Source organism: Salmo salar, chromosome 14 (genome assembly GCF_965601325.2).
Source record: "Salmo salar chromosome 14, fSalSal1, whole genome shotgun sequence".
Classification (NCBI taxonomy): Eukaryota; Metazoa; Chordata; class Actinopteri; order Salmoniformes; family Salmonidae; genus Salmo; species Salmo salar.
In genome coordinates this window covers 36,414,928-36,436,277 of record NC_138304.1, presented here as the reverse complement: position 1 = coordinate 36,436,277, position 21,350 = coordinate 36,414,928, and the positions used below count along the sequence as shown (strand labels likewise).

The 21,350-nt window shown below is 41.9% G+C and overlaps 2 protein-coding genes across 3 annotated transcripts; both read left to right on the top strand.

Moving 5' to 3' along the window:
* The first annotated feature begins 691 nt into the window (after positions 1-691).
* LOC106569395 (uncharacterized) lies at positions 692-15,511 on the top strand. 2 transcript variants are annotated; one of them, XM_082960940.1, is made up of 6 exons: positions 692-1,129; positions 2,541-3,563; positions 4,714-5,434; positions 5,540-5,807; positions 13,139-14,179; positions 14,301-15,511. In XM_082960940.1, the coding sequence occupies exons 1-3, from the start codon at positions 853-855 to the stop codon at positions 4,722-4,724; spliced, it is 1,311 nt and encodes a 436-aa protein (XP_082817066.1). In that variant the 5' UTR covers positions 692-852; the 3' UTR covers positions 4,725-5,434; positions 5,540-5,807; positions 13,139-14,179; positions 14,301-15,511. The 2 variants fall into 2 exon arrangements, with proteins under 2 accessions (XP_082817066.1, XP_082817065.1); XM_082960939.1 differs by lacking the exons at positions 692-1,129; positions 2,541-3,563 and having other exon boundaries at positions 4,055-5,434.
* Positions 13,945-20,636, top strand: a9a1b (Aldehyde dehydrogenase family 9 member A1-B). The gene is given in 5 exon segments (NM_001146608.1): positions 13,945-14,179; positions 14,301-14,392; positions 15,654-15,757; positions 16,874-17,016; positions 19,895-20,636. A coding segment is annotated over 1 exon segment (255 nt). The 5' UTR covers positions 13,945-14,179; positions 14,301-14,392; positions 15,654-15,757; positions 16,874-17,016; positions 19,895-19,942; the 3' UTR covers positions 20,198-20,636.
* Positions 20,637-21,350: the final 714 nt, after the last annotated feature.

Sequence of the window (21,350 nt, the reverse complement as noted above, 5' to 3'; positions counted from 1 at the left end):
TTTTTTAAAGGCAGTAAATGAGGCTGAATGAACTGTTTTGCTGCCAGACAAGGCTCTGCTGATAGCCAGGTGTAGCAGTGGCAAGATTTTGAGACTGCTGTTGGGTCAGCTTTATGTAGGCTGTTTGTGGTCACCGTTTGTCACCGTTATAGTGCAATTAATGTATTGTTTATTGTTGTGGCATTGCTGGCATGCATCCATCCCACTTTAGTTTTTTTTCCCCCACCAAGATTTACATGCTAAAATCGCCACTGCCTCTCAGGCTGTTGACCTGATTCAGATTGGGTTAAAGTAGTGGAATAAGGTGTTGGGTTTTAATGAGTATGGTTAGTTGGTAGGGTAATTAAAAATGAACATTTATTTTTTTCTGGTTCCCCTTGCACATTTTGTATCACAAAGTGTAATGGGGTGGCAGGTAGACTAGTGGTTAGAGCATTGGGCCACTAACCAAAAGGTTGCTGGATCGAATCCCCAAGGTAAAATCTGTCATTCTGGCCCTGAACAACGGATTGTTCCCCGGGAGGCCGTCATTGTAAATAAGAACTTGTTTTTAAGTTCTTCAGAATTGACTTGTCTAGTTAAATAAAAAATAGTTATGTTGGAGGCGGTAATGTAATGTATTGGATGCCAACCTCCGTTAAATCTCACCGAAGAAGAAGTTTAGGGTAAACATTTGTCGTCATTTCCGTTATCCATCTTTCCAGACTTCTTTTTTTTTTTACCAAACAGTGCTGCTTGCCAGTTTCGATCAGCTGTACAGTAGTTAAAAACGATTCTGTTATAAACATTTCCCAGAGGCACTAGCACTACATATTCGCTTTTGTATAACAGCAGTGATTTTATTTGAAAACAATGTCTAACACTGTTTCTTTCAGTACACAAATAGCTGCAATCATGGATGTGCTATCAAAGGCAGCAGTTGCAGAAATAACCAAACTTGTAGACGAGGGCACCGTCGTGCTACGTCTTGAAATGTGTCGGAAAGAAAATGAGATAGAAGGCCTTCAAAATAGTTTACAGCTGATGGAAAGAGAACTGAGGAAAGCTCAAAGAGAAGCAGCAACACGAGTGACAAATGACAGGCAACATGCTGAGGGAATTCGGGTTGGGAGTGGGACTCCACAAAAAGGTAAGAGTATGTGCTTTTAGCAACGCGGGTAAATTTACATACACTAGCGTTGCTTTCCATTGTATTCATAAAAAGGATGCCAGCTGATTAATGATTTCGACTGCCTGGGAAACACTGCCTGTCTCGTCCCGACTCGTTCATTACTATGGGACAGCTGGAGATAGAATTTGAATATGGAAACCATGTTGCAAATGTCGGTGAGACAGACAAGGTGTATACAAATCTCCGCTGTTGAAATCTAAATATTAGTCTAAAAGAAATGTGAGATCATGTCTAGATGCTTTTTATAGTGGAGATTAAGTTTATAAATTGCCTGTCTGGGTTGATGAGACTGGATTGCACAGTCAGATGGAACAGAGTAAATAGGCATTTTAACTTCATTGATTTAGCTGGTGGTAACTTGTGTAATAGACACAGGCAGAATGCGATTTTAATCAATCAGCATTCAGGATTAGACCCACCCATTGTATAAGTAGAACATAAAACAATTTGACAAATAGTTGCATCCGTGACTTTTATTGGCTAATGTCAATTAAAGGTCTGCCAAAGCAAATCCTGATTAAAAAATGAATTGATAGTAATGCTGTTTAGTACAGAAATGGTTTGCTCACTGGGAAATGAATATCCAACTAGTCAGTGAAAACTAGTTGTGAGCTTGTTAAAGTATTATAGACACTATGTCCTGGGATTTCCTATGGTCTTCTATGTAGAAGAACCCCTTGTGTAGCTTGTGAAAAATGTTACGTGTGTGTTGGTGAGAGTCTAAGCTTTTCATAGATAGCTTTTAATAGTTTGTAGCTCAAACCATTCGTATTCTACACACACTGAAGGATCTGCCCTTGTCTCACAAACACCACTCTAGCTCAGCCCCTGTTAATCACAGACTAATGGTTGGTAACTACGTATGATATCTGGTATCTATGCAGAAGAACTGTAAGAATCCAATGGTACAACCCAGTAGTCTGTAGCTGAAACACACAATGTTTAAAAGGGGTTAAAGTCCAAAACGCATCACATTACGGTGGGACTCATTGGGTTAAACAGGTCTGTTGTAACTTCTGGCTTCCCACAGATACAATTGAAAGCAAGGTTAGTGTATGTAATATATATATATATATATATATATATATTTATGCCATTTAGAAGAGTCTTTTATCCAAAGCAGCTTAGTCATGCATGCATATATTTCTTTGCATGGTTGTCTGGGAATCGAACCCACTACCCTGACATTACAAGCACCATGCTCTACCAACTGAGCTACAAAGGACCACACGCTGGTTGTAAATACACCCGAGTTGCTAAAAGCACCTAAGAGGCGTGCTGACATTTGGTGCTATCAAGTCAGGTTATTTAGCATTGTTCAAGGTGTTGTTTTATTGCTTATTTAACTTTACAATTACTCTACTTCCAGGTGATGAAGAGAACCAAAAAGCCCAAGCCATGCCTGTCGAGGACCCAGTAGAGAGCTTCAATGAGCTGCAGAGGTCTGGACACCTTGAAGAGGTGAGGGGTGGACTGGAGTTTCTGGTGAAAGCAGAGCAGGTGGAAGAACATGTAGCCCAGGGAACCATACAAGATCCAGGAATCACAGACAGTGTGGACTTTAGAATGGATGAGAGAGATAGTCAGCTGTGGTCCTCTGTTACACAAGGACTAAGTGGGAATAATTCAGGCCACCCAGATGGGTCTTACTCTACAGGGAGATGCTTACAGATGTTCTCATCTCAGGCAGATCAATATCCCACTCCCATCCCAGCCCATCCTTCCTGTAACTCTTTGTCCATTGTAGGGAAACCACTGGATGACATATTCAGCACTGTCCCAGTGAAAGTGGAGCCTGAGAGGCATCCTGTGTATCATGACGATGCCATGTCTGAGTCCATACATGTTGTGCAGGGGCAGTACAGAGATACTCTGCATCCTGTTGTGAGGGAGGGCTTGATTTTACATCCCAGACTGCAGCAGCCAGGACCTTCTTCACATGTCCTCTTGAGAGCAACTGAGAGCACATCAGAGTCACACTCACACAACCAAGAGCATATTCTTAATAAGAACAGATTGAAAACAAAGAGGATGGTAAATGTTTGGAGAGCTGTACCAAACCAAAAAGTGTTCATCTGCTCATTGTGTGGAAAGAGCTTCCACCGCCATTGTCAACTTGAAGCACACCAGCACTCTCATGCTGGAGTCAAGCCATACAGATGTCTTGAGTGTGGGAAAAGTTTTACTCAGAAACAAAGACTTAAGTCACATCAAAGTGTTCACACGGGTGAGAGACCTTTCAGTTGCAGACTCTGTGGCAAGAGGTTTGCAAGGCAGGACAACTGCCAAACACATGAGCGATTTCACAGTGGACAAAAGCCATTTAGTTGTGTGCTGTGTGGTAAAAGTTTCACAGTTCTCTGTAACCTCAAACTACATCAAAAACATCAATGTAAGTAAATTTGCCAATGTCTGAATGTAAGATTGCATGTTCCGTGTTTTCCTCAGCATTGTACACTTAATGAACTGTTGATTGTTGAACTGTTCAACTGTACTGAGATTAGCAGGATTAAGTTTCCAATCAAGTATTTCAAGATGTCATCCAGTGATTTTTAAATAGTGATATCCCAAGTATAAATACAGTAAAGTACACGACAAACTAAAGGGTAAAACATTTTTACTTGTGCTTTGTCATGACTTACCTGGACCACCTATTGACATGTGCCTTTATTTTTTTATTTAACTTTTATTTAACCAGGTAGGCTAGTTGAGAACAAGTTCTCATTTACAACTGCGACCTGGCCAAGATAAAGCAAAGCAGTGCGACACAAACAACAACAGAGTTACACATGGAATAAACAAACATACAGTCAAGTATGTAGTGTGTGTATGTATATATATATATATATATATATATAATATATACACACACTACATACTTGACTGTCGCACTGCTTTGCTTTATCTTGGCCAGGTCGCAGTTGTAAATGAGAACTTGTTCTCAACTAGCCTACCTGGTTAAATAAAAGTTATATATTATATAAGTATTTGGTATACATAGTTAAGTAAATCAGGTGTAAAATGAGGTGAAAAGGAGACTGGAGTGCCACTAAAATGTAGAATCTTTTTTTAATGTGATTTATCTTTGCCTCATCAAGAGAGCAACAGCTGCATGCTAGCTTAAATTGCTTTGTGCATATTCTCATGTATTTATGATTCATTTCAGTAGCACATCCAATAGTGTTACTTTGTTGCATGATCGTAGCAGCAGTTCGAGTTAGTACATTTTGGGGTTAAAATAAAGTTTACATTTGATTGCATTGTAAAACATCTAACATTTCTACAAGGAGTTTGCAGTGTAAATGCAATGCAACAAAATGTGAAACTGTCCATCAACCACTATATTTGTTTACTCAATCAACCACTATATTTGTTTACGGATAGTTGAATTGTTGTTCGACTGCCAGCTAGGATTACTGGATGTGCAGAGCCTTTTGTAACATAAGTTGCATGATTAACGTTACTGCTTGAGGATTTTGTACACTGTTGGTTTTGACATGACTGATAATAATAGCCTAATTCTTTCTTCCCGTTGTAACTAGGTGTCCACTGACCCAAGTGCGACTGTCAAAGATGCTTCAAAAGTTGTTTTGGCCCGGAGGCTGAGACTTGCTGCTCCAGGCCCGGTTTAAGGTTAAGCTCATCGTTAGATCCTTCGTAGGAGCATCGTTAAATCTCTGAACTGTTTGCCTTACCCAGAGCTGCAAACTTTAACGCATTGGCCGTGAGACACGCATTTGAGCCTCTTCTCACGCATCGAAAAGTACTGGTTTTATTTTTCAAATTTATTTTTCAAATTAGTCATTTTCAACTGTGCTCTAAATGGTTTTGAAATCGGAGCATCTGCACCTGCAATTTAATAACATCACAAGCGGAACCTCTATCATTATTGGCCTGTCTTGCCACGGCACTGTGAACTGCGGCACATTAAAGCATATGATTAGTCTAGTTATGTAAAGGATAAAGATGATTGGATGCGTGTTTTAAAGAAGAAACACTCAAGATTAATGAGGCACTGAATGGAGAGAGAGAGAGAACGTTCTCCGCGGAGTTTATAAAACTGTTAATAGAGCAACACGGTAGCGCTGTTTTATGTACAATGTTGTCAACAAAATGAGTTTGCTGTTACTCCCGTCTCTATTGCAGAATGCAGCCTTTTGACAGCATGTACTAAAGTTGATTTAATCCACACTTGTCCTCTCGTTTGGTGATTGGCATTTAGGCTGTGACATCGAAAAGGCAGCAGATAGAGACCGACAGCATGTAAGTTTGTTAGGGTGACCTGATTCTAGGGGGGAAATAAATATAACAATGATTTGGTTGGAGTGTAAGGGTCGTCTAAAGGGCATTTTATTATTTATTTACCAGGTCAGCGGAATGCAGCCTACCCTGTCCATAGCTAAACTGCTACAGGAAATGCGATTACGCCCCCATCCTTGACCGTGCGCACAGAAACATACAGTCCACACGGAAGAATGGAGAGTCGCCCAGACCCATAGTAGTTAAATTCCACTACCTTCAGGAGAAGGATGTCTTCCGTAAGGCAGTGCGAGCGGCTCCCATCACCCACGACGGCCGTAATATTCTCATTTACTCGGACTACATGGCGGCAGTCATGAAGAAGTCAGCCTTCGAGGTGAGGTGGCTTCTACACCGCTGTCTGGACACCAAGTTCGGCATTGTTTACCCACTGACGATAACTACTCCCTCCGGCGAGCAGAAGACATTCTTAGATCCAACCAAGGCCAAATAATACATTGTCGCGCACCTACATCCACAGGAGGACAGGCGACATAATACTAACTAGCCATTGTGGGCTCACACTGTGACAATGCACTAGCCGTGCTAACGCGACCAAGGACCAACTAGTGAATTCATGTCTTGATTAGAAACATGCCTCCACCCTGCTGCCAAAAAAGGACAATTATTCATCCAGTAACTTAACGTTATGAACAATGATGTTATGTATAGGGTGACATGTTCACACAAGTACAATAGTTTGAAGTATTGTAATGAAACAGCAGGGAGCAGGTTTCGAACCCTCGACCTTCTAGGCCGAAATCCAGCGCGCTATCGGCTGTGCCGCAAAAGCATGCTCGTGCGGTAGAGTCGATATCCGCGCTTATAAACCCAGGATCGTTACCGTATTTTATTGACAGTACATGGCAAAGTTAGCTTTTACCAACTAGATGCGGCTGTACAGCCACGGTGATAGGTGGCGCGGTAATAATTAGCCTAGTCGCTACCAAAGTATAACCACTGAGCTCTCTTTCCATGCCTTAATAGGATACCCAACTAACATACTGTGAGCATGTTTAATACATACAAGTTTATACTACCAAAGAACCATGTGTATTATTCTTTACTATTTGACTGTTTGTTCCGCCCAGGTGCTTGGTGGCGGATGGCACGGGTTTGCAGGTTGTATAGCCGAGCGAACACTGCAGGACGGGTAGTAATTACCAAGCGTTTGCCAGTCAATTTGGTGTTCTTGGAGTATGTATGTGCAGTGGCAAGAAAAAGTATGTGAACCCTTTGCAATTACCTGGACTTCTGCATAAATTGGTCATAAAATCTGATCTTCATCTAAGTCACAACAATAGACAAACACAGTCTGCTTAAACTAATAACACAAACAATTATACGTTTTCATGTCTTTACTATCCTTTTTACTATCCTTCAAATATTCATATTGCATAAGATACCTTGGATGGCTGAGGTGGTTCCCTCCAGAATTCCCTTCCTTAGGTGTAAACTTGATTATGTTCGCCCTGGATAGAGCTCTACTGAGGTTCAGTTTAACATGCTAGCATTTTACTCTAGTCTAGGAGAGGTAGATGCAGCCTTCTAACAGGGGGAAGACCAGCATAAGGGTCCAAGGGTTTTCTTCTGGGTTTTTAGCTGTTTTTAATTTTTTTACTGTCTTTATATTTTATTACTCTGACCTTTCAGCACACTGACCATGTGATCGTACTAACATTCATTTCTAATTACTATGACTATGCCTAATTCACATACTCTAGGCTCCACATGCTTTATCAGCTGGAATGTGAAAGGAATTAACCAGGTGGTCAAGCATAGCCGAGTGTATGCTCATCTTAATTCCTTAAGTCCGGACATTGTTTTTCTCCAAGAGACCCATCTCCGGTCCAGCGACAATGATAAACTAAAGAGAGGATGGGTAGACCAAATATTTCACTACAACTTTGGTGCTAAGGCCAGAGGGGCAGCCTTATCAGAAAAGGCACCCGGTTTTGTCCCCAAAGTAATTTGAGATACTAATGACAGATATATTATAGTGATGGGTAAATTGTTTAGCACACAGGTTATTCTGGCTAACCTCTATGGTCCTAATTGGGATGACGCTGATTTTTTCTCTGACCTCATCGCAACACTTTCCGACCTTAACTCTCATAATTTGATACTGGGCGGAGATTCCAATTGTGTATTGCATCCAAGTCTAGACAGATCCAGACCGAAGCCCAACAATGTAATTTCAAAATCAGGCCCAGTAATCAACCAAGTTCTAGAATCCTATAATTTGTCTGATCCATGGAGAAGGAGCAATCCCACTGCTAAACAGTACTCTTTTTTTCTTCTCCAATCCACCGCTCATACACTAGGATTGACTTTTTCCTGCTGGACAATAAAATTCTTCCTTTTGTAACTAATAGCCAATATCACAGCATCGTTATCTCAGACCACAGCTCTGTCCAGCTAGATATCCGCTTTCCGGACAGTACTGTGTCACAACGCGTGTGGCAACTTGACCCACTATTACTATCCTGTAGTGTGTTTAAAAAATACATATCAACTCACATTGAAATATTTTTACAGATCAACTGAACCCCTGTCATGTCTCACTCTACTTTGTGGGAGTCGTTAAAAGCATATCTAAGGGGCCAAATTATTTAATACACAGCGTATGACAACAAATATCGCACCAAATGCTTATCGGAGCTATCTCAACTCATTCTAGATGTGGACAACAGATATGCCTCTTCTCTGACTCCTGAACTCTACAGAGACTGCTACACCAATCGGCATTTGACAATCTTTCCACCAAACAAACGGAACAGCTTCTGTTTAGGTCGAGGCAAAGATTCTATGAACACGGTGAGAAAGCTGGCAAGTTGTTATCTCACCAGCTTCGACAATCCGCTGCTAGCAGCACCATACCTGAAATTTGTGTTGCAGCTGATTCAACTTCTACCAATCCCAAAGAAATCAACAATAAATTTAAGCAATTCTATTCTGCTCGTTACTCGTCAGAGGCTCTTCCTGACATCTCGAATGCATGCATTTCTAGACAATCTGGACATCCCCTGTCTCAATTCAGATGAACATACCAACATGGATGCCTCTAAGTGATGATGAAGCTACTCTGGCAATCCAGTCCATGCAGAGCGGTAAAGCCCCTGGGCTTGGTGGCTTCCCTATTGAATTTTATAAAGCATTCTCCTCTAAATTATCCCCTATCCTCAGCTCAATGTACAATGAAATTCTTTCTAGTCAGAAACTGCCACAGACACTCACCCAGGCGACTATTTCGGTTTTGCTTAAAAAAGGCAAGAATCCACTAAAGTGCCTCATACCTCCCTATAAGCCTTTTGTGCTGCGATTTATAAAATTCTCACTAAGGTCCTCTCGCACTGTTTAGAGACAGTGATGCCTAATATAATTAACTCTGACCAAACCAGATTTATCTCAGTTAGGCAATCTTTCTATAATATACACCGGATATTTAATGTTCTTCATTCTGCCCACTCAACTGTACAGCCAGAGGTTGTCATCTCTCTTGATGCTGAGAAGGCTTTCGACCAGGTTGAGTGGGAATATCTATTTACAGTACTAGAGATTTGGGTTTGGCCCGTCATTCCTTTCCTGGATTAAGACTTTGTACCCGCCCCCAGTGGCTTCTGTTCACACCAACAATGTTACCTCCAGCTACTTCCCTCTCCACAGGGGGGCCAGGCAGGGTTGCTGTTTATCCCCTTTCCTATTTTATATGGCTATTGAGCCTCTTGCTATCACCCTGCGGGCGGAGGAGAGTATTTAGGGGAAACAACTCACAAGGTGTCCTTATATGCAGACAATATTTTATACAGCTCTAACCCTGTGGAGTCTATACCCCATCTCTTGGACATGCTACAAGGTTTTGGGACATTCTCTGGTTTATAAGTTAAACCTAAGAAAAAGCGTGCTCCTCCCCATTAATCAGTTAGCAGAAGGAATTGGGTATGCCAATTTCCCATTTAAGGTGGAGCATGAGGTCTCTACTTATTTGGGGATAAAGATCACATGCTCATTTAAGGTTCTGTTAAAACATTACTTCAAAACATTCCTGGAACGCACTAAGCAGGATTTCATAAAGTGGTCGTCTCTTCCCATTTCATTATCAGGTCGCATTTATTCTGGTAAGACGATGGCCTGTACTACCTAGGTTTTTGTACTTATTCCAAATTATTCCCATTTTTCTGCCAAAGTTGATGTTCAAACAACTGGACAGCTACATTTCAAACTTCATTTGGAATAAGTCAAATCCACCAATGATAAAGGTATATCTAGAGAGACCTAAGCCTTCCAACTTCTCCGGTCTTGCTCCTGTGCTCCCCACTGCCCATGGCCTTGGCACCTATGTTTTGAACCCCATTGTTAAGAACTCCCTTAAAATCTGGTCCCAATTCCGAAGTCACTTTAGCCCTAAACAAGCAAGAGGCTTCTCTCCATTAACATCTAATCATCTGTTCCCAGCATTGAGATGCCACCAGAGTCCAGCGACTGTGGGACACATGTTTTGATCATGCCAATCTTTGAGTGGCTTCTCACGTATGTGTAATACAACTGTTAGCCCCAACCTGGTCACTGTCATTTTTGGGGTACTTCCCCTAGACCAGAATGCTACCAAGCTGCTAGCTCGCCACCTTGTCCTCTTTCACTGGAAGTCTGCCAAGCCACCCTCTTTTATGCAGTGGGTTAAGGAGCTGATGTCATCTCTGCCTCTGGAGAAGGTTAGGTACACAGAGTATGGGTCCCAACAAAAGTTAGACTTAGGCTCTCCACGTATTGTATTAATGGGGACCAGGTTGTCTTTTTCTTAGTGTAACTTTCATAGTTTGGTAAGCAGTCATGTATGTTCTAGTGGCCATTTTTGCTGATCATTTTTATGTAACTTTCTTTCGCCATTGTTTTTGTTTCTTTTACTGTTTTGTTTCTGTTTTTCTTTCCTATTGAACTTTTATAGAGACCTGGTTTGGAGGGAGAGTTGGAGGGAGTGGATGGATGGATGGGAGAATGAGGGGTTGGGTTTGTACTGTTTTTATCTGAAAAGCTATAAATAAAGTTAAAAAAAAGTAAAACATTAGCATACTTTAAATTTAATCCCACAAAAATCTCAATAACAAAGACGTCAAATTGAGTGTTCATTTAATGTTCAAAGCATCCTGAATACACTTTATTTTCCACTCTGCTCATAGGCCTAAGCCATATCAAAATACGTAGAATTGCAAGAAATAAGCTTTAGAACAGTAGCATTTTCCTGGGGGAGGACACCCAGACTCCCATCTAGGGGTTATGTCAAGGGGCAGTGAAATTCACATAACAAATCTCACTCCAAGCTTTCTTCAAAAGTAGGCAGCCTTGAAAATGGTTAATAAAGTTGCACTTGACAATGCTCCTTATTTACAGACTTTGCGACGTTGGATGCTTTTTTCCGTTCCTCATCACTTTATACACAGACGTTCTTTCGCTATACATCTAATTATTTGTCTCTGTGATAAGTTACTTCATCCAATGTGTATGCTGTTGACCTTGTATGATACTATACGTCCTCTAATTCGTATGATATTGTACAACCGCTATTCCATGCACAATGTAACTTAACATATACTAAATGCATACCGCCCCAACCGATCCACAGATGACGCAATCGCACACCACACTGCCCTTTCCCACCTGGACAAAAGGAACACCTTTGTGAGAATGCTGTTCATTGACTACAGCTCAGCGTTCAACACCATAATGCCCACAAAGCTCATCAATAAGCTAAGGACTCTGGAACGAAACACCACCATCTGCAACTGGATCCTGGACTTCCTAACAGGCCGCCCCCAGGTGGTAAGAGTAGGCAACAACACGTTTGCCACGCTGATCCTTAACACGGGGCCCCTCAGGGCTGGGTACATGATCCCCTCCTGCACTCCCTGTTCACCCACGACTGCGTGGCCAAACACGACTCCAACACCATTAAGTTTGCTGACGACACCACAGTGGTAGGCCTGATCACCGACAACAATGAGACGGCCTACAGGGAGGAGGTCAGAGAACTGGCAGTGTGGTGCCAGGACAACAACCTCTCCCTCAATGTGAGCAAGACAAAGGAGCTGATCATGGACTACAGGAAAAGGTGGGCTGAACAGGCCCCCATTAACATCGACAGGTCTGTAGTGGAGCGGGTCGAGAGTTTCAAGTTCCTTGGTGTCCACATCACCAACGAACTATCATGGTCCAAACATACCAAGACAGTTGTGAAGAGGACACAACAAAACCTTTTTCCCCCTCAGGACACTGAAAAGATTTGGCATGGGTCCCCAGATCCTCAAAAGGTTCTACAGCTGCACCATCAAGAGCATCCTGACCGGTTGCATCACCGCCTGGTATGGCAACTGCTCGGCATCTGACTGTAAGACGCTACAGAGGGGTAGTGCATACAGTCCAGTACATCACTGGGGCCAAGCTTCCTGCCATCCAGGACCTACATAATAGGCGGTGTCAGAGGAAAGCCCATAAAATTGTCAGAGACTCTAGTTACCCAGGTTATAGACTGTTTTCTCTGCTACTGCACGGCAAGCGGTACTGGAGTGCCAAGTCTAGGACCAAAAGGCTTCTCAACAGCTTCTACCCCCAAGCCATAAGACTGCTGAACAATTAATAAAATCGCTACCGAACTATTTACATTGACAGTGTGCTTTTGTACACTGCTGCTACTCACTGTTTATTATCTATGCATTGTCACTTCACCCCTACCTACATGTACAAATTACCTCAACTAACCTGTACCCCCCACACTGACTCTGTACCGGTACCCCCTGTATATAGCCTCGTTATTTGTATTCTTATTGTTTTACTTTAGTCTATTTGGTAAATATTTTCTTAACCAACAGTGCAGTTCAAGAAGAGTTATGGGCTTGTAAGCATTTCACGGGAAGGTCTACACTTGTTGTATTTGATGTAGTGTTACATATTTACCTACAGAATAATTCAAATTGTCCCGAGACCACGTTAAATAATTCTGATATTAAGGTAAGATTTGAATGGATAAAGCTTATCTGAGAGTAGCGCTGCCTTTCTTTCGATCCCATCAGTATCAACACATGCGCCAATGACACACTTAGTGAACGTTTTCTCTATGTGGTGTTTTGGGTAACGCAAGTGACTACGATGCAGCAGATACCAGTCCTTACTCTGCGGCTCTACATTGCGCCTCATCGTGGACGGCAAAGTCCCGCTGAACTTCTGGTGCGGAGACAGAGTGAAAATCAAAGTTGTAAACAACTGAGCCGATTTACGAGCTACCTGGTTTCTAAAGTGTAGTCTCAAAGCTCTCCACTTTTATAAGGGTTTATTCAAACATATATTGATTTAAGGCCTATATTAAATTATGACAACCCCAAATGCTTAATTTTATTGATTAAGTTCCACTGTTGGATTTTGATCAAAAGTCACTGTCATTTTATTCAGCTGGCTGAAAACCACTTGTTTGTCACATGCACACATCATGTATCCTGTCATAAACTTTGCACAGTTTTCTCATGGTCGCACTAAGCTGAATGACTATTAGGCCTAGTTGATGGGTATTATAACCTACATCAGAATTGGAGGAATACACAATTTACTTGTTGATATAACTTGTCATGTTTCCCAGTATGTGTGTGTTATATGACTAGTGCTGTTGTTTTGTGCTGGCAGGTTGGGTGCCGTGGGAGCTGGAGCCCTGTGGGTCTATGGAGGTGAACCAGGAAAGTGCAGACAGGAATTGAAAACTCAGTTCATTTCAGTCTTTGGATTGAAGTCTGACTATTAATTATACTGCCTGTATAATTCAGTCTGGGCCTAGAACTGTCCCACTTCGATTCAGGGCTACTCTGAAAACTGATTTTCTCTCTGTAAATGTCGTCCCTTTTGTTGCTATTTTCAACCTATTAACATAACCTAACTTACAATTTTAATTTGGTTTCAATCAATATGCAAAGGATTGTCAATTTACACCCAAGTATGGAAATGTCAGGTATCACATCTCATGCATAACCATAGATTTAAGGATGAGCAACCACATTTAACTTCTTAGGAGCATTGTCTAGAGATGTTTTGTCATTATTTGTATCAATTCCATAAACCAAAGCATTTTCTATTTTTAACGGGTTTTGCGGAAAAAAAAATTTCTGCAGAGAACTGATTGTCTTATTTGTGTTTTCAATTTTACAAGTAGCTATTTATGACTGATTTCACAGAAATATCCACCTATAAGGGCATTTATTAGAAAGTTTATGGTAACCCTTTCTGTCGTCGTTTCCGTTATCAAGCTTCCCGGAAGAGAACTTTTTTTCACAAACAATGCTTCCAGCCAGCTTCAAGGAACTGTACAATTGTAGAAACGATTCTGTTATAAACATTTCACAGAAGCACTACATATTCGTTTTTGTGTAACAACGTAGATTTTTTTTTTTTTTTTTTAAACAATGTCTGTTTCTTTCAGTACACAAATAGCTGCCATCATGGACGTGCTAACAAAGTCAGCTGTTGCAGAAATAACCAAACTTGTAGACGAGGGCACTGTAGTGCTACGGCTTGAAATGTGTCAGAAAGAAAATGAGATAGAAGGTCTTCAAAATAGTTTACAGCTGATGGAAAGAGAACTGAGGAAAGCTCAAAGAGAAGCAGCAACACGAGTGACAGATGACAGGCAACATGCTGAGGGAATTCAGGTTGGGAGTGGGACTCCACAAAAAGGTGAGAGGCAAGCCTACTCTTAGTGGTACAAGTCAGGTTATGTTGCATTGTTCAGTATTTTTGTTTTATTGCTTATTTGACTTTATAATTTCTCAAAATTACATAAACTGTCTACTTCCAGGTGATGAAGAGGACCAAAAAGCCCAAGCCATGCCTGTAGAGGACCCAGTAGAGAGCTTCAATGAGCTGCAGAGGTCTGGACACCTTGAAGAGGTGAGGGGTGGACTGGAGTTTCTGGTGAAAGCAGAGCAGGTGGAAGAACATGTAGCCCAGGGAACCATACAAGATCCAGGAATCACAGACAGTGTGGACTTTAGAATGGATGAGAGAGATAGTCAGCTGTGGTCCTCTGTTACACAAGGACTAAGTGGGAATAATTCAGGCCACCCAGATGGGTCTTACTCTACAGGGAGATGCTTACAGATGTTCTCATCTCAGGCAGATCAATATCCCACTCCCATCCCATCCCATCCTTCCTGTAACTCTTTGTCCATTGTAGGGAAACCACTGGATGACATATTCAGCACTGTCCCAGTGAAAGTGGAGCCTGAGAGGCATCCTGTGTATCATGACGATGCCATGTCTGAGTCCATACATGTTGTGCAGGGGCAGTACAGAGATACTCTGCATCCTGTTGTGAGGGAGGGCTTCATTTTACAGCCCAGAATGCAGCAGCCAGGACCTTCTTCACAAGGGCTTATGAGAGCAACTGAGAGCACATTAGAGTCACACAACCAAGAGCATATTCTTAATAAGAACAGATTGAAAACAAAGAGGATGGTAAATGTTTGGAGAGCTGTACCAAACCAAAAAGTGTTCATCTGCTCATTGTGTGGAAAGAGCTTCCACCGCCATTGTCAACTTGAAGCACACCAGCACTCTCATGCTGGAGTCAAGCCATACAGATGTCTTGAGTGTGGGAAAAGTTTTACTCAGAAAAATAGACTTAAGTCACATCAGAGTGTTCACACGGGTGAGAGACCTTTCAGTTGCAGACTCTGTGGCAAGATGTTTACAAGGCAGGACAACTGCCAAAGACATGAGCGATTTCACAGTGGACAAAAGCCATTTAGTTGTGTTCAGTGTGGTAAAAGTTTCACGGTTCTCGGTAACCTCAAATTACATCAAAAACATCAATGTAAATTTGCCAATGTCAGAATTTAAGACTGCATATGTTGTATAGTGTTTTCCTCAATATTGTACAGTTAATGAACTGTTTACATATGTTAATTGTTGAGCCTTTCAACTGTACTGAGACTTGCAGGTTTAGGTTTCCAAATTGTAATCGGTTTCTACATTATGAATGAAGTATTAAAGATGTTAATCCTTTTTTTCCATGTTATTTTTTTTGCCTCATCTAGAAAGCAACATGTGTTCTCCTGTATTTACAGTTAATTTCAGTTGCTTGTTCGGGGTTAAATTTGAATTGTAAAACATCTAACTTTTCTACAATTACTTTTCTGTGTAAATGCAGTGCAACAACATGTGAGACATGTACTGGTCCCTTGTTGGAATTGAACCCACAACCTTGGCATTGTAAGCACCATGCTCTACCAATTGAGGCACACATGACATGAGGTAAGCAGAGAGGAAGTGGTTCTACAACAGACCCACATTTGGAAAGTCTGTTTAATAATACAATCCTTTAGATATTTTGTCTCAAATTCCCAACGTCATAATGACCAACTGTCCAAGGAACCTATCTGGGTTAGCTAAAGCCAACTTCATAAAATTGATAGGTGGCTAGTAGTATACATAGCAAATTATTAACAGGACAAATCTGAGGGGGCACGTGCCCCCAACCGGCATAACACCTCTGCTGATACATGCTCCAACGACATACTTAGTAGACACTTTTCTCCCTACGTGGTGTTTTGGGAAACGCATGTGACACCGTTGGCAGTTATAGGAACGATGCATCAGAAACCGGGCTCTACTCTCTGCGGTGCTACTTAGCGTCCATAGAGAATGATAGAGGCCTCTAGTCGCCAAAAGGCTGTGTTTGCATGGGCAGTACCTTTGAGGGCTTCCACCATTTTAATGTAGTCAACTGGGTGGGACTTCCAACTTTATTGGCTGATTCCTCCTGGTGACCCTGTTGGAGTCATGTCCAACCGGGTCATCAGGAAGGATCAGCCAATCGTGTAGAAAAAAATTGTACTACTTTAAAATGGAGATAGCACCAATGGCGCTGCCCATGCTGTCACAGACGCTATAATGGCACAGATACGAAGATGAGTCCTCTATCTATCTCTATGGTTGCGCCTCATTGGGAGGTCAAAGTCCCACTAAAGTCCCACTAAGGGTTAATGAAAAACTGAAATTGATCTTAGGTCTATATTAATTGATGTTAACCCCAAATGCTTTCTTATATTGATTAATCTCCACTGTTGGGCTTTGATCCGAAGTTATTGTCATTTTATTAAGCTGGCTGAAAACCAATTGTTTTTCACACACACATCATGTATCCTGTCATAAACTTTGCACTGTTTCCTTGTTATGGTCACACTAAGCTGAATGGGTATAGGCATAGTTGATGCGTATATAACCTACACTGGAGTGGAGGAATACACAATTTCCTTGTACTACGTTGATATAACTTCTGTCATGTTTCTCATAGCATGTCATAGTTTGTCCAGTATGTGTGTGTGTGTGTGTGTGTGTATGACTGGCACTGCTGTTTTGTGCTGGCAGGTCGGGTCCTGTGTGAGCTAGAACTCTGTGGGTCTGTGGAGGTGAACCAGGCAGTGCAGGCAGTCCAGTCTGCCTACCAGGGCTGGAGCCGGATGTCAGGGATGGAGAGGGCACACATGTTAGAAGCTGCCCATATCATTGAGGTATCCATCCCAGAATGCATCTTTATGATACCAGGTTTTGATGATCTGTCACTCCAAATTCACGGTCTTTTCTGTCCCTGATCTTTATACTGTTTGCACATGCTGTAGGTTAACATTAGTGTACTAGTATGGAATGTTTTAAAAGTCAGTTAATTTCAGTCTTTGGATTGAAGTCTCTGACTATTGACTGTTAATCTCACTATGAATTATACTGCCTGAATAAATCAGCCTGTACCTAGAAACGTCCCACTAAGATTCAAGGCTACTCAGAAAACAGATCCTCTGCATTATCCTCACTCTCTCTCACTGTAAATGTCCTCATTTTTTGTTGTTATTTTCTACCCATTAACTCAATTATCAATTTTAACTTGGTTTTAATCAATCTACAAAGAGATGTCAATTTACACCCTAGTATGGACATCTCAGGTATCACATATCATGCATAACTATGGGTATTGTTAAGGGTGAGCAAGCAAACGTAATAACTTCTTAGGAGCATTGTCTAGATACTTTTGTGTATATATAGTGTATGTGGACACCGCTACAAATGAGGGGATTTGGCTATTTCAGCCACACCCATTGCTGACAGGTGTATGAAATCAAGCACACCACCATGCAATGTCCATAGACAAACATTGGCAGTAGAATGGCCTTACTGAAGAGTTCAGTGACTTTCAATGTGGCACCGTCATAGCATACCACCTTTCCAACAACTCAGTTCATCACATTTCTGCCCTGCTAGAGCTGCCCCAGTCAACTGTAAGGGCTGTTATTGTTAAGTGGAAACGTCTAGGAGCAACAACGGCTCAGCCGCAAAGTGGTAGGCCACACAAACTCACAGAACGGGACCACCGAGTGCTGAAGCGCATAACGCGTATAAATTGTCTGTCCTCAGTTGCAATACTCACTACCGAGTTCCAAACTGCCTTTGGAAGCAACATCAGCACAAGAACTGTTCGTCAAGGAGCTTTATGAAATGGGTTTCCATGGTCGAGCAGCCGCACACAAGCCTAAGATTACCATACACAATGCCAAGCGTCGGCTGGAGTGGTGTAAAGCTCGCCGCCATTGGACTCTGGAGCAGTGGAAATGCGTTCTCTGAAGTGATGAATCACGCTTTACCATCTGGCAGTCCGAATGCAAAGTGCCAACTGTAAAGTTTGGTGGAGGAGGAATAATGGTCTGGGGCTGTTTTTCATGGTTCGGGCTAGGCTCCTTAGTTACAGTGAAGTTAAATCTTAACGCTACAACGTACAATGATATTCTAGACGATTCTGTGCTTCCAACTTTGTGGTAACCGTTTAGGGAAGGACCTTTCCTGTTTCAGAATGACAATGCCCCCTTTCACAAAGCGAGGTCCATACAGAAATGATTTGTTGAGATCGGTGTGGAAGAACTTGACTGGCCTGCACAGAGCCCTGACCTCAACTCCATCGAACACCTTTGGGATGAATTGGAATGCTGACTGCGAGCCAGACCTAATCGCCCAACATCACTAATGCTCTTGTGACCGAATGGAAGCAAGTCCCCGCAGAAATGTTCTAACTGCATCAAGTGGAAAGCCTTCCCAGAAGAGTGGTTTTGGTCATGTAGTGTATGTTTTGTCATACTGTATACTGTATGTTTCTATTCCATAAACCAATAAGGGCACGGTAACCCCTTCTGTCCTAATTTCCGGACATTAAACAACAATGCTGTGTATCATGACGATGCCATGTCTGAGTCCATACATGTTGTGCAGGGGCAGTACAGAGATACTCTGCATCCTGCTGCGAGGGAGGGCTTGATTTTACATCCCAGACTGCAGCAGCCAGGACCTTCTTCACAAGGGCTCGAGAGCAATTGAGATTACATCGGAGTCACACACACACAACCAAGAGCATATTCTTAATAAGAACAGATTGAAAACAAAGAGGATGGTGAATGTTTGGAGAGCTGTACCAAACCAAAAAGTGTTCATCTGCTCATTGTGTGGAAAGAGCTTCCACCGCCATTGTCAACTTGAAGCACACCAGCACTCTCATGCTGGAGTCAAGCCATACAGATGTCTTGAGTGTGGGAAAAGTTTTACTCAGAAACTAAGACTTAAGTCACATCAGAGTGTTCACACGGGTGAGAGACCTTTCAGTTGCAGACTCTGTGGCAAGAGGTTTGCAAGGCAGGACAACTGCCAAACACATGAGCGATTTCACAGTGGACAGAAGCCATTTAGTTGTGTTCAGTGTGGTAAAAGTTTCCCAGTTCTCTGTAACCTCCAACTACATCCAAAACTTCAATGTAAATATGCCAATGTAAGATTGCATGTTGTTCAGTTTTCCTCAGCATTGTACAGTTAATTTACTGTTTGTGCTAATTGTTGATCCATTCAACTGTACTGAGATTAGCAGGTTTAGATTTCCAACATGTCATTGGTTTCTACATAAATAATAAACTATTTAAGGTGTTGAACCTCTTTTTAATGTCATTTTTTTCTTTGCCTCAAGAGCCCAACAGCTGCATGGATTGAATTGGTTTGCGCATGTTCTCCTGTAGTTACGGTTAATTTCCAAAGCAGCATTTCTCGTAGCAGCAGTTCGTGGTCGTGCATTTTGGGGTTAAATATAAAGTTTACATTTTATGATCGCATTGTAAAACATCTAACATTTCTACAAGGACATGTTTGTGTAAGTTCAATGCAACGACATGTGGAATTGTTATTTTGTTACAACTGTCAGTGAATCGCTATATTTGTTTACGGATAGTTGAATTGTTGCCACAGTTCGACTGCCAGCTAACGTTAGCCTGCCACATTTTGTAACACACATGCATGATTATTGCTTGAGGGTTTTGTTTACTGCTGTTTTTGACATGACTAATAATAGCCTACTGTTTTTTGCAGTTGTAGCTAGTTGCAGTTGCAACTGTCCGAAGTCCGACTGTCAGAAAGATGTTTCAAAAGCTTGTTTTGTTCCGGCGGCTCCGACCTGCTGCTCTACTCTCTGCAACTCTACGTTGTGCCTCATCGGGGACCGTGGACGTCAAAGTCCCGCTGAACTTCTGGTGCGGAGACAGAGTAAAGATCAGGGATGTGTCAACCACTGAGCCAGTTTACGAACCTGCAACTGGTAGCTACCTGGTTTCTAAAGAGTACTCTCTGAACCCTCCGTCGACTTTTATAACGATTTATTTTATCAGAACTTGATTTTTACATGTTCATACACCCAAAGTGCTTTTTCTTTTATTGATTAACCTCCACTGTTGGACTTAGATCTGAAGTCACTGTGATTTTATTCAGCTGGCTGAAAACCAATTGTTTGTCACGCTGTATCCTGTCATAAACTTTGCACTGTTTCCTTGTTACAGTCACTCAGTGGAATGGGTATATAGTTGATGGGTGTACCCACATCAGAATTGGAGGAATACACAATTTACTTGTTGATATAACTTGTCATGTTTCTCATAGCATGTCAGATAGTTTGTGTGTGTGTGTGACTAGCGCTATAATGGCACAGATACGAAGATGAGTCCTCTATCTATCTCTATGGTTGCGCCTCATTGGGGACTGTGGAGGTCAAAGTCCTACTAAGGGTTAATGAAATACTGAAATTGATCTTAGGTCTATATTAAATGATGTTAACCCCAAATGCTTTCTTATATTGATTAATCTCCACTGTTGGGCTTTGATCTGAAGTCATTGTCATTTTATTAAGCTGGCTGAAAACCAATTGTTTTTCACACACACACACACACACACACACACACACACACACACACACACACACACACACATCATGTATCCTGTCATAAACTTTGCACTGTTTCCTTGTTATGGTCACACTAAGCTGAATGGGTATAGGCATAGTTGATGCGTATATAACCTACACTGGAGTGGAGGAGTACACAATTTCCTTGTACTACGTTGATATAACTTCTGTCATGTTTCTCATAGCATGTCAGATAGTTTGTCCAGTATGTGTGTGTGTGTGTATGACTGGCACTGCTGTTTTGTGCTGGCAGGTCGGGTCCTGTGTGAGCTAGAACTCTGTGGGTCTGTGGAGGTGAACCAGGCAGTGCAGGCAGCCCAGTCTGCCTACCAGGGCTGGAGCCGGATGTCAGGGATGGAGAGGGCACACATCATGATAGAGGCTGCCCGTATCATTGAGGTATCCATCCCAGAATGCATCTCTTTTTGATACCAGAGTTTGTTCTGCCCCCCCATACAGTCAGAACTGAACACAGAATCCATCTCATTGCTCAAGATTATACTGTTTGCACATGCTGTAGGTTAACTTGAGTGTACTGATTTGGAATGTTTCAAAAGTCAGTTCATTTGAGTTTTTGGATTGAAGTCTCTG

Coding starts and splice junctions, on each gene's coding strand:
- LOC106569395 (XM_082960939.1), top strand. CDS start 13,909: ATGTCTGTTTCTTTCAGTACACAAATAGCTGCCATCATGGACGTGCTA. Junction 14,180..14,300: donor GAGTGGGACTCCACAAAAAG/GTGAGAGGCAAG, acceptor GTCTACTTCCAG/GTGATGAAGAGGACCAAAAA.